This window comes from Heptranchias perlo, chromosome 12 (genome assembly GCF_035084215.1).
Source record: "Heptranchias perlo isolate sHepPer1 chromosome 12, sHepPer1.hap1, whole genome shotgun sequence".
NCBI lineage: Eukaryota > Metazoa > Chordata > Chondrichthyes > Hexanchiformes > Hexanchidae > Heptranchias > Heptranchias perlo.
In genome coordinates this window covers 27,507,120-27,521,118 of record NC_090336.1, presented here as the reverse complement: position 1 = coordinate 27,521,118, position 13,999 = coordinate 27,507,120, and the positions used below count along the sequence as shown (strand labels likewise).

The 13,999-nt window shown below is 42.2% G+C and overlaps 1 protein-coding gene across 9 annotated transcripts in view; it reads left to right on the top strand.

Annotated features, from left to right (window-relative positions):
* The window catches only part of LOC137327915 (uncharacterized), a 74,743-nt gene that overhangs the window by 47,184 nt on the left and 13,560 nt on the right, over positions 1-13,999 (top strand). For 8 of the 9 annotated variants that reach the window (XM_067993843.1, XM_067993842.1, XM_067993839.1 and 5 more), the window contains 2 exons: positions 7,326-7,425; positions 10,211-10,294. In XM_067993843.1, the coding sequence (XP_067849944.1) occupies positions 7,338-7,425; positions 10,211-10,294 (172 nt within the window). In that variant the 5' untranslated portion in view covers positions 7,326-7,337. The remainder of the gene's footprint in view (positions 1-7,325; positions 7,426-10,210; positions 10,295-13,999) is intronic. The other variant, XM_067993848.1, reaches the window with a different exon arrangement.

Here is a 13,999-nt window from a genome sequence, read left to right as displayed (position 1 = left end):
ACCAGTTGCTTGCTCCGATCACTCAGGTTCCATACGCCCTGTTTCCCTCACTGACATTATCGGCTCGCACTTTCAGCAACTTGCCACGCAAAATATCTTCTTTTGCCACACATATACATAAATCAAGTTCTACATGGGCATGCAGACCAGCTGGACAAGCAATTGTATAGCATTTGAGTGCAAGGTACTATTTATTGTAGACACTGCTGGCAGTGTTGTCCTTTTTTTTATCAATGGGCAGAGTTGCTGCTCCCTTAATGTCCAATCCCATAAGTTCTCCATCACAAAGTCCACCGACTTCCACCTCCACAATTTTGCTCCATCTCCACCCCTGCCTCAGCCCAGCTGCTGCTGAAACCCTCATCCATGCCTTTGTCACCTCCATCAGTGACCCACCCACTCATTTCCACTCTCTGAGTTCCATCAGCAACCCTGGTCTGCTTCAGTCTTCCATTTCCCGCACCCCAGACAACAAGCAACAGGGAGAAAAGTGTAACAGAGCCGAGCAGGACGAAAAGTAAAAACAGGAGTGAAAAGATAGAGGAAAACAGAAGTGAAGGAGAAGAGGCAACAGAAGTAAGGGAAGGAAGGAATAGAACAGAAGTGGAAGAAAGGAAAGAGAGAAAAATGAAGCGGAAGGGAAGCGAGAAATGGAAAGAAACAGAATGGGGCTAGTACCCAAAAAATTACCGAATGCCTAAAGTTGGACTTCTGAGGGCCAATGGCACCTTCATTTGCACTCACAGATGAGTATGTATAGTATCTTGGGATGTTTTTCTGTGTTAAAGACGCTATAGGAATGCAAGATGTTGTGTCCAAACTTGTGGATGAATTGTGCTGTACCAGCTGCAGGTCCAAACCAAAAGCGATGAAGTACACTTACACAAGAAGCTTGAGTTCAAGATTTTTTTGGGGGGGTGGGGTGCGGAATTACATTATGAAAAGCTTTTAAATTAGATTCAATTCAGGAGCATTTGATTTTAATGAATTAGCAACTAGTGGAATTCACTGAGGAAATTCATTTCCAAAATCTTATGACCCCTGGATAAACACACTGCTATCAAAGGCTCAACCTAACCACTTTCATGGCTTTACAGTCTCCCTCCCCTTACCCTGACCAACACGTGCCTCTCTTTGTCAGTCCCTCTTCCTCTTCTTTTGCCTCTCCCCTTCCTTCCCCCATCCCCGTTTCCTCCTCTCACCCTCCACCTCCTCGTCTGCTCTCTGCCTCTGTTCTCCCCCTCTCCTATCTCTACCTCCCCCTCAAAAAACAATAAAAAACTGACAATCAGGCCAAAATATAGGCCAATGACCAAGTCCACTGCTTTAAAGTGGCTTAAAAGGTTACATTTGTTTTTTATGATGTGATTTTAGGATTTTTACCAATATTGTGGGGATTGCATTCTGCAATTTGTTTTTTTTTGTGAAAACTGAAACCCAATGGCTTTACATATAAAATGTGAATCAAATAATTACAGTGAGTGCACAGTTGGACCTGAGCCTTTAGCATTCCATGCAAGATTCAGATCGAGTGAGATTCAAGTGAATCAGCACTAAAAGTGGACTTTAAGAATGAAGAAGGTGCTTCACTTAAAATCTTCATGGAATTCAGTGAGCAATAAAATACTGAGAGGCATGGAAGGCAAATCAAAAATAAATACGAAAAGAGTAATCATCGATGGAAGAATTGTTTGCTGAAGAAACAAATGCAAAAGTGGGCAGAGGCACTGAAAAGGATAAAGAAAAAAGTAGGACGGAGCATTTCCAAAAATAGTTACTTAGTACCGTGGGAGCATAAAGAGAAAACACTTTGATTCTTAAGAGTCCAAACCCTAAATTGGCTTCATTTGAACTGGTAATTTCAACCAACAAATATAGTAATTCAATTATAAGGTTTCTTAGTCAATCTGTTGGAAGGGACAATACTGATTCTCGTATTCATTATAATCATGTTGTTAATATTGTAGCTAATTAAAAAAACACATATTTTCAGGTCTTCTTTGTGTGGAACTTACTCAAACCAGCAGGGAATTAAGAAGTTTAAAAGAAATGATGCGTGGTTTCATTACTATGACTCAGAAGTAAAAGAGGAGGCTAATAAAATGAATGCTACTAATTCAAGAAGATCCTGTGACTATCGCCTACACTGTGACAGCCAGTCCCAAAAAGAGAATGAATCAGGCCAAGGCTGTAGGCACAGATCCCTGGCTGCCAGATGGCCTGACAAATGGTCTACACCCAAAATGTCAAGCTGCCTTCCTTCCCCCTGGATGCCGACAGACCTACTGCACTTCCCTGGCAGCCCTTGCTGTAAAGGAAATGGGGGAGATACTGGAGGTCTGGAGATATTGGAGTCAGTGTTCAGGCCAGAGTCTGCAATGCCCAGGGGAAAAGCGAGATACTATTTCTGAGGCTTTTGTTGAGCAGTGTAGGAGGCCAAAGTCATAGAGGTCAGAGTGAAAATGGGAGGGGGAGTCTAAAAAGATGAGCCGCAGGGAGATGAGGACAGAACAGAGGTGTTTGACAAAGTGGTACTTTAAGCAGCATTTGCTCTCCTCAGTGTAGAGGGGAATGCACCATAAGCAGCAATAATGGTATACTAGATTGAAGCAAGTGCAGGCAAATTAGTTTCTCTCATTGAAGAAGTGTTTGGGCCCTGGACAATCATGTGGCAAGAGGCGAATGAGCAAGTGCTGCATCTGCTGCAGTTATACTGGAAAATGTCCAGGGAAGGACTGATGGAAGTTGGGGTGGTGAAAGAATGAACAAGGGTATCCCAGAGTGAACAGTCCCTCCAGAAAGTGGAGAAGCGGGGCAAAGCAAAGGTGTATGAATCATCTTGTAAGTGGTGGAAATGATCTGGTGAAAGCAGAGGCTGGTGGGGTGGAGGTTGAGCATGATGGGAACCTGTCATTGTTGTGACGAGGGAGAGGGAAAAAGATCAAAGTCACAGGAAATGGGCCAGATGTGATCAAAGGTCCTGTCAACCGCTGCAAAAAAGAGAAACGTTGGCTGAGGGGAAAGGAGCACATTATAGAAGCTCTAGTTCGGAAAGTGAATTCATCAGTGCAGATGAGAGAGAGTTGCCAACGCTGGTTGAACGTATTCATGGAGATTTCATCACGTGACCTGCCGCCTTCAACTGCCCCGCCCCACGCTTCTGCCATTGGTCACCCAACACGTCCATTCCCATGGTGCATTGCTTTCCCATGGAGAATTGGAAAGCGAACTGACTCTTCATTACCCAATTGGATTACTCTTCACTGTCAGTTAAACATCCTTTTTTTTGTTCCACATCTCCAATGTTTTTATAACTAATAAATGAAATTGTTCAAAGAAATTCAAAAAAACTCACTCTCTTCAATTCCCTGTGATCCCCCCCCCCCCCCGCCAAGGTTGCCCGCAGCAATGTCTAGGCGATTAATCTTTAATTCCTGGAGAATCCATGACAAACTTGGAGGGTTGGCAACATTAGATAGAGATGGAGAAACTGAGAGAAAGGGAATGAGGAAGAGGGTTTAGGACCTCAGCAGTCTTTGAAGTCAACTAACCAGATTTATAAGACAATTGATGTTTTATTTTGTAACATTTTGCCAGATAGAAGCTTTAGGTTGCAAATGGTATCCTCAGTGGCTGGTCCATTCAAAAAAACTGACCCATTAATCCCCCACGACGGGCGGGAGAGGGTTGGGGGTGGGGTTAAATATTTTAAAATGGGGAACGCGTTCCCAACCCACTGCATACGCGACCATTGCTGTTTTTATGGTGGCGGGTTTTGTGTCGTGCAAGTGTTCCGCCCTCGAGATGGGACATTTCATTAACATATTTAAATCAGACTCCTACAGGGCTCGGGAAACCTGGCAGTAAAAGAGAGGCGGAAGCAGCCGGCTCAAGAAACTAAGTGCCTTTTACATGCTCCTTGTGGGCCAGGAGGAGCAAGAGTCCTACCCCCGGCCCCTCAAGGAAGCCTTCAGCCTCCCCTCTGTTGATCGCATCCTCCCGCCCTCCCCCACATCCCCAAACCCCACCCCCCCAACCCCGATCTCTCGCTTTCTCCCTCCCGCGATGGCCTCTCTGACCCCTCCCCAAGCCCCGATCTTTCACTCCTTCCCCCCCCCCCTCCTGATTGCCGGGGGGCTGCCCCCAAGGGTCCCTGGCTGCCAGGCAGGAGACGGAAGAAAAACATTAAATTCGGCAGGACATCCGTATCCCTGCCGTAACCAGGTTTTTACCACACTCCCCTGCACCCTCTCCACCTCCCGGTAAATATTGGGGCTATTATTTTACAAAAAACAGGCCAGGGTGATTGATCTGATAATCAGACAGATGGGGGAGAGGACAGTTGCTCACACCTTATCTGCCTGTTAGTTATATATTACCTGCCTGTTGAGAGAGTATCTGGGAGTCCTTCCAAAAATATTGTTTAGTGAGGAAATTGCTCTTAAAGTGTGGTAAACTGTTTGGACTAGCGATCTGAGTAACAGCTCCAGGTTCTTGTTCATTTATTTATAACCACATCCAAGTCACTGTGGTGAGACAGAATTCCATGTACCCCGGACCAGTGTATTACTTCATCTGAGATACAGAACAAAGTGCTACAAAAATCTTGAAACAACTTATGTTGGACTCGGAAAACGGTTTTATGTACCAGTGAGACTTATTATTTTATGAACAATTTTGCAGCTGACAATAAGCATAATTAGTAGATTAGACTCAAATATATAACCTGTCAGTGTGTTTTTTTTCCCCCTATACAGTGGGCAGTCTGTACTAGGAAGGTGAAATTCACCATCAGCAGGGGCGCAAAATGGGCGGTAGCGATTCAGCCACCCATTATACACACTGTTCGATTATTGACTTCAATTAATAGGAAAATGGGGCAGTGTGTATAACGGGCGGTCAATTTGCTACCACTCACTTTGCATTCCGGCTGAAGTTGAATTTCACCCCTTAGATTCGCTATAACCTAATTGTTGAAGGGTTGGCCCTGGTGAGTCACACTACATCCCATTCACCACACACATAAGGTTAACTTTCGGTTCATGGGAGCTTCGGGCCTGCCCAAGGAAGCTGCTTTTTGTGGTGAGCACAAGTAAAGGGTGTTGGGAGAGACCCTGAATAGTAACAGCTGACAATACTGAAGATGATTCAAAGCTTTTTCATTCCATGCCTGAAGTGGAACTCCTGCTGAGTAAAAGGACAAAGCAGGTAAGAGACAATGAGAGAACTGGCCCAGGTATCATAGAATCAATTGAAACCTTATATCATGAGAGAATAAAAATGAAGTGATCAGAAAACATTGACTGCTGATTCATTTATTGCCAAGGCAAGGAGCTGTTTATTTTCTGTTGTGCCTCTGTGCAAAGCCATGGGGCTGTTCTTGACTGAAGCCCCTAATTAAATCACTTCCTAAATCTGGCTTTTTCACTAGAGTTTTGTTCCTGGTGTGATATGCTGTGTTCTGATTTTCCAAAACCTTGTGATGTACCCCTGTAATGTGATACTCCATCATAACTGCCTGTGCTAACATTGTGTAGAATTTAACCAAACTATAACTGATTTTTGGTCAGAGAATATGATCATAGAATATAGTATGCCTTATAAATATGGCTGCAATTTTTTTTGGAGTGCCCATACTGTGCTAACACATTTTTCATTTGCTGAATACACCATTTCGAACAGAGTAGCTTAAGGCTCTGCTAAACAACTGGATGCTCCCCCTCGTCCCCTGTTGGATGCATCTATGTGAACAAAAATAGCCTCGGTACAATCTGGACCAGCCTAACACTGGGTCTACTCGGAGCACCTTTCAAACGTGTTCCTACATTAGTGACCAGATCACTTGCTTTGGCTTCACTATAACTCTCTATGAATTTCTGTTTATAAACGCCCATCCAAGTAAATGCCCATAACTTGGTTGTGACGATGGCATCTGCTTTTGCCTGATTGGGTTTCCAGGTCCTAAAACAAAACAGTGAATGACGTGCACTGCAGCCACATTTTTTGGTTTCAACCAGGTCTGCACATCTGCACTGTAAGGTGTTCATCCCATATCCAACGAGAAAAAGTGATCTCACCTCTGTGCAAGAGAGCAAATGTCTGGCTTCTGTAAGAACAGAATCCACCAGTAGCTGCATTGCAGCAGATGCATTTTTCACCTTGACAAGCAGAAACATAAATTCATACAATCCTGAAGGTTTGAAGAAAATTGTAACAGAGCTGGCCCCCAGCTTCTTAATGTTCTTTCTGTGAGAAGCAAAGGATATGTATCAGTTTCCATTAGTTCATTCAGTTTTCTGTAATCTACACACAACAGCATGATCGCACCCTTCTTGGAAAGTGACAGTAGTAGTGTGCTGTGGCGGGCCTAAGTGGTCTTCTCAGATCTTCACATTATGATCGCACCAGCTTTTCTGTTAACTTTGTGCGTGCTTAAGAATGGTCTGCTAAAATGATTAAAGTCATCCCACACCTTGAGCACATATTTGACAACATGTGTATCCTCGTAACAGGTATTCCCAATCCAGGTCTGTTTGATTAACAACAGCCAACTAGAAAATGGGCATCTGTGTAGTAAAATGGACATCTGTGTAGTAGTTTGAATGCTGAGCACCTCCCTGTATATGAATAAGAGGTCCTTGGGGTTCTGCTTAGCATTTTTTTCAATGTACTGGTAAATTTCTCTACCAGTCAGTTTGTTTGGAGGTGTTATGGGGTTGACCGCAGATGTATGTTTGGTACTGTTCTTATAATTGTGAAACTAACTGCAGCATAATTTCTTTGGAACTTAACCTGAGTATATATTTCTAACAGGGAGCTGGCAACTGCATCTGCCTTTGTTAATGTGCAAGCTATTACGCTCTGATATCTAAATGTGTACTACACCATAGTCAACATGAACCACTTCCTGACTTACTCTTGACAGGCTTTGGCCTACCCTATCATCATGCTCACTAATAATGGCCATGGTCGCCCAATTTAACAATCTTTTGACAATGATCACATATTCTGCAATATTACGCCATATCCTCGAAATATCAAGTCAATTTTTAAAAAAAATTGGTTTATCTCCCAGCATCCATCAAGTAGAATATTGTGTGGCACTTTAAATATTTTCTAATTTGTCTTTTTCTTGGTTAAGCATGTATCTGACACACAGAGAAAGCTATCATAATAATCTTAAGTGTCTCCAAATCTGTTCCGGCTGAGTATCGGAGGAAAGGTTATGTTTGGGAAGTGCCTGTGCTGTAGCCCTGGCACATCCTGCATTTCTCTGTGTGTATCTCATCAATCCCTGACATTTTATTCTCCTTGTGAAATTTCAGGAGGTCTAAAAAATGGAACCAGTGGAGAAATGGCACAAAGACATGCTCGTTCTCAAGCTTCTGGACAAAAAGTTGAACTCAAAGAAAAATGGGACCACAGGTAGGGATGATGGACATGGGTCTGCAACCACAGCAAGTTTTAAATGTGTAAAAGTACACTTGTCAGAATAATAATTTTTTTAAAACCCTTAAATATGTAACAATTCTATATAAATAATATACAATACATGGAGTAAACATATAAGGCCAGAAATTGCCCCCGAAATAATGGCGGAGCTCAACCACGCTCTCCGTGAATTGAAGGAGCAAGTTCCCGCATTTGCAAACGCGCAGTAAAACACGGAAATCGTGAACTTGCTCTTAGTGGTTTGCTGCTAATATGACAGCTTCAAATTAAAGGGCCATCGCACGCTGCAATCAGAGAAATCGTTGAAAAATCACAAACTTGCTTATCTGCCCAGCTGGAAAGTGACTAATTACGCCACCAAGCCGGTACGCTTAAAAATACCAGGTCTAAACTAAGTTTTAACAGTAAGTCTCAATGACTGCCAAACAATTAAAAATTAACTTTTAAAAACATGGAGTCTCCTATTACTCATTTTAATAGTTTTTGGTCATTTAAAAAAAAAATGTTTTTCCCTTCTGTCTCTTTAATTCAATTATTTCTTTGGCTTTTTAAACTTTTTATAAAAAAAATAACATTTTTATTTACAATGACATCCAGAATACTAACTTTAAATGAATGAAGTCTGCTTGCCCGCTTGAGCAATGCAGCCTGAATCTGTGGGCGTGACTTCTCTTCCTGACTGATTTTGTGGGTGTGTCGTCTTCCCACAGCGGTTTCCAGCCGTGCGGCAACTCGCGCTGCTCAGAGGCTGGGTTGATAGTGCACATTTTGTTTAGAGTTCAAATTCAAGCAATTGGACGCCACCGAGCCCGCAGTAAGTATTTTCGTTAATTAAATTTGCAGGAGCTGCGGTGAGCGCTGCCTCGCCGCTCTGTGCGATTTCTGGCCCGTTATTTTTTTTGAAATTTGAGTTTTTAATTATTTCTTCCTCCAAATTTCTCCCCTTTTTTCCTAAAGGTGCTGACTCTTGTTACCTGTGGGGAGGGGGGAGTGGTTCTACAGGAGCCAGCTACCCCTGGGTGCCTTGCTCAAGGGATTACTTGTCATGTGTGACCTTAGGTATGGTGAGTGTTGGCACATTATCCTATTGTGAGGCATCATAAAGAAGCCTGATCCAGTCCCCACCCTGACTTCCAGTATTGGTTGCTGGATAGTAATCAGCAGCAGGATTTCTGGGTGACCTTTCCTCTCCTTAGCTTGGAAGCAACAAGACAAATTGTAATGCTTCTGGTACCCAGATGAAAGCAGTAAAGCAGCGAATGAACAGGAAACCTTCTTGGTCTGAATGGCTGACTACCACAGCAGGTGGTGCATTTACACAGGGCAGCCAGGGGAAGGGGCAATTCATCTTGAATAAACACTGACTATATAAATAGATGGTGTTGCTCCAGAGCTTGCTGTGTTGTTACTGATAATGAGGATAACAGTGAAGTGATTACACAATCCTGTTAGGACTGTTTTGTTGCAGTTCAAAGCATTGAACTGGAGAATCAAAAATCCAACTCGGGACTTTTATGACACCTTCACTTTAAAATCAACATCTTTGTAATACTTTAAAATATTTTTTCTTTTTTCAGTCTATTCCCTGCCACAGACTATACCCACAAGGCAGCGGGTGGCTTGTGACCTGCTCATAGGCCTCCAACAGTGCTACTCTGTAGCTGTTTGTTGGAGGAGAGTGGCAGGTGCAAGAGAAGCATGGGAATACTTGCACTTAAAAAAAATGCTTCCCTCAATGATCTAGAGTAAAAGTGCCATCGGCACTAAGCCAAAGACACCAGGAAGCGCTAAATTCTATTCCTGGTCTGTGTGGGGTTAGCTGTGTTTCATCAGAGGTGGCAGATGGGTGCTACAGTTGAGCTCAGTGACTGAGCAAGGCACGGACAAAAAAGTAATTCCCAGGGTTTCTGCTCCTGGTTATTGCTGGGAAGTGTGGGTGATGATAGAATAGCTGGAAGCCGTGGAACTCTGCCTCAGCAAGAGCCACCACATTCAAGAGAGCAAGGAAGAAAATTAGAAGACAAAATTACCTCCCTCTTAGGAAGCGCTTTGACTTTGCTCAGCAACTCCCAGAAGGGATGGTTGAAATGGTGATTTATGGAATAGCAATATCTTGCTTTTGTTGGGCAAGGTTCCACTTTCTTCCTGTCATTTTTATTCCTTCTGCCTACCTGACCAGTCACCTTTTTCAGCAGGCATCTAGCCTGGTCCAAGACCTCCACCAATGCCCTTACTGACAGCCACCAGGAGTTGCGAGTGAGTGCCCAGACAATACTTTCTTCCAATCCCTGCCCTTTCTCCCCCATGAGACACTGCTGCCTCCACTTGGTGCTGAGCAGGGAGGCACCTTCAGCTCAGAGAGAAGCAGAACTTAAAGCTGTTTTCATCCACCTTCTGTACCACTGGATATTCGCACAGTGGCCCTTAATGGTATACCGCAATCATAACATATTATTCATCACCAGTGTACTGCAGTTAGTTCTGGGATGCATGGCCTCGTTGTGGGCAGTGTGTGCTTCACTGGACACTTACTCTGGGTAGCAAAGTTACAGTGTTACCCAGAATCAGCAACAAAGCAGAAACGCCTTCCCCTCCTCCCACCATCTCCCAGTGGTGAAACTAAAGCCAAATTACTTTTTACAAGTAAAGCTAAAATGTCAGGCTTATTCAGGCGTAAAGGGAATATAACTTAATTTAAGGAAGTAGGAACGATGATCTCAAACTCCAATATTTACTGTAGTGCTTCTTCCCTTTTCAGGAATGATAGCTAAGCACCTCCAACAAACATTTAAGATCCACAACTGTTTGCAGTCCTCTATCACCCGCTCAGAATGTGGTACAGGTTCGTATCCTACCTCAAACACTTTTGCTTTTGGAATAAAAAGAACTAGAGAGCTTTTGTTTCTGGAAGGTGGTTAGTGCGTAGAGAGTATCAGATTAACCTATATCACTTAACAAAAGATAGACTGACAAGGCAAATATGGATAAAGATGCCATTTGGCCCATTTGGAAAAAGTACACTTCCTGCATCACAACATCCAACTGTCTTTTAAATGATTTCCAAGTTTTTTTTCCTCCACTATCCAAATGCAAAGTCCATTCCAAGTGTTGATCACTCTTTGTGTGAAAAAGTCCTAAATTTGCCTTCACCAGTTTGAACATGTGCCCCTTGTCCTTTTTACCAAGATTTAATTTGAAGAAGTGCTTTAAATGTATCTTTTATATGCCATTTACTGACTCATACACATCATAGTCACTTTGTCAAGGCTAAAAACCCAAAGTTTCTCCATTTTTTTCCTTATAAGTCAATCTTTTGATCCTGGAGAACAACTCTGTGGCTCTTTTCTGCACCGTCTCCAGGTCTTGAATGTGTCCCTTTCTGTCTTGATAACCAAAACTCCACAGTGTTTGTGGTCAGGCCATACCTGAAGCACTGTGCCTAGTTTCAGTATGACATCCTCCAACATTTACTCTACTGATTTAATTATAAAGCTCAGCATTCTATTTGCTTTCTTGATTGTTGTTCCACAGTAAGTTTTGTACCAAATTTACAATCACCTCTAAATCACTTTGAACTTCACCCTTAGCTGGTTCAACACTATTCATAAAGTGTTTGTCATTTATTTTTTATTTCAATACCTTACACTTGCCAGACTAAATTTCACTTATTGAATTTATCTAGTTGATTTTGTACAAGCTTGGCTGCCTCAGACTTGACTGTTCCCCTAGCTTAGTATTGTTTGCAAATTTTAAGTTTCCTTTAGTTCCTGAAGTCATTAATATAAATTAGAAACAGCAGGAGCCCCCGCATGTGGCAATCTACTTAGTAATGTTCCTCCACCAGACATCAATGTTGTAATTGCTTCATTTACCTCAGCCAATTTCTTGGCCATTTCCAAGCTGTAATTTGGATTTCTGCCATTTTAAGCTTCTATAGCAGCCTTTTGTGGGGAAGTTATCAAATGCTTTTATGGAAATTTAAGTATACCTCGTTGTAAAGCTTTCTAGAGTCCACTTGGAATACCACTTCCTAAAAAAAAGTCAATTGTAAACAATTTTACAACACCAAGTTATAGTCCAGCAATTTTATTTTAAATTCACAAGCTTTCGGAGATTTTCTCCTTCCTCAGGCAAATCTCCGAAAGCTTGTGAATTTAAAATAAAATTGCTGGACTATAACTTGGTGTTGTAAAATTGTTTACAATTGTCAACCCCAGTCCATCACCGGCATCTCCACATCATAAAAAAAAGTCAGTAAGGTAGGACAAGCCTGATCTTCTCCTTCTGAAGCCATGTTGTTCAAGAGAGAGCCCCAAATTTGCTCGTTTATAATTGATTGCATTATTTTTCTGGATATCGATGAGTCTGTGGTTCTTATGTCAGTTCTGTCAAACTTTTTAGTATGCTTGTACCGTTAGTTTGTTTCAAGTCCAGTGGGACCTCCCCATCATGATGACTGTCAGCATTCATAAATCTCGTCCAGTCTCTCTCAGTACCTGGGATAATACCAACCAGAGAGATTTCCTTTTCACTTTGAACCTGTTTAAGACCTTTATCTGCTCAATTTAGATTAACTCTGATAGTGGAAGGCATTCTGCTGCTAGTGTTTGTAAAAAGAAAAAAAGAAAGACTTGCATTTATATAGCACCTTTCACAACCTCGGGACGTCCCAAAGCACTTAAAAAAAACAATAAAGTACTTTTGAAGCATAGTAATTGTTGTAATGTAGATTGCTGTAAAATGGTCAAGGTACCTACACGCCCGTGACCCTGTGGCCACACTCTCTATTTAAAATTGGCATCCATTTGTGTGTTCCAGAGCTGGATCCTTGTCGACATCTGCCTGTTACCTTTCCCCAGTCTCTGTTCAGCTGTCCTGTGACGCTATTTTACTGGTGAACCTAATTCTTCAATGTCAGCCCTGGCAAAGATTACTAAGGCTTTCTTCCTGCCTTGTGCAGCCCAGACCATTGTCCACCTATCCTTAGGAGAAAAGAAAAGTAGAATTTGTTAATAATGGGTACTCAGTCCTCTCCTTTCCCACATCTTTGATCACACCCTGGCAATATTTAGTCCTGCTCCTGCAGCCTTAAGGATTTCATAAATACTTGGTTATACCTTTCAGAAAGTATAATAAGTATAGTGTTCAATTCAGGGCACCACACTTTAGGAAGGATGTCAAGGCCTTGGAGAGGGTGCAGAGGAGATTTACCAGAATGGTACCGGATATGAGGGACTTCAGTTATGTTGAGACACTAGAAAAGCTGGGATTGTTCTCCTTAGAGCAATAAAGGTTAAGAGGAGATTTAATAAAGGTGTTCAAAGTTATGGCGGATTTTGATAGAGTAAATACGGAGAAACTGTTTCCACTGGCAGGAGGGTCGGTAACCAGAGGACACAGATTTAAGGTAATTGGCAAAAGAACTAAAGGGGGAGATAAGGAGAATTTTTATTATGCAGTGAGTTGTTGTGATCTTGAATGCACTGCCTGAAAGGGTGGTGGAAGCAGATTCAATAGTAACTTTCAAAAGGGAATTGGATAAATACTTGAAAAGGAAAAATTTGCAGGGCCATGGGGAAAGAGCAGGGGAGTGGGACTAATTGGACAGCACTTTCAAAGTGCCGGCACAGGCACAATGGGTCGAATGGCCTCCTTCTGTGCCGTGTGATTCTATGATTCTAAGTTTGTGCAGATATTCAAATGCAGTTTTTATAATATATACCCCAACCTAGAGTCCTTACTTACCAAACGTCCACTTCTTTCCTGCTGGTTGCTGATTACACACACTTCAGGTGCTGTGTCCACATGGCCCCGATACCCACTCTCTTTCCCAGTGTTACTTACAGATCCTTCAGAAGCATCAAAATCCATCAGCGCAGCAGAAATAATACAAAAGTTCTACAAATATAAATATACATTAATATATACTGTATATAAAACTGTGTACACTTATATAAAATTATATACTGTATACAAATTATATATAAACAACTTTTTTACATACAAATTAATCTATTTTACATTTTTGAGATTTTCTTTATTCCTAAAGCACAAATTATATAAAAACATTTTTGATACATTTTAATATTCCAATTCAATTTGTTCTATGGTCTAACTGCCTGACTGAGATCAAGTCACAGTTGAGCCAGAACTTCCCCATACTAAACACTGGGAAGACTGAAGCCACCCCTGTTCAGTTCTTGCTAGAGGCCCCACACCTTCCCCATACTAAACACTGGGAAGACTGAAGCCACCCTGTTCAGTTCTTGCTAGAGGCTCCACACCTTCCCCATCATATCACCACCCTTTCCCAGCTGCTTGCTCAGGCCAAATGTGATAGTGTACAACCTTGGTGTTCTGTTCAAAGCTGAGCTGAGCTTCAAACCTCATATTTTAGATGAAGTAGGGAGTGAGGAAGCTCATGTGGAGCATTAACATCGGCATATGGACCTGTTTCTGTGCTGTACATTCTATGTAACTTGGTCCATCATGAAGAATGCCTATTTTCACCTCTGCATTATCACCTGCCTCTATCCTTACCTCACCC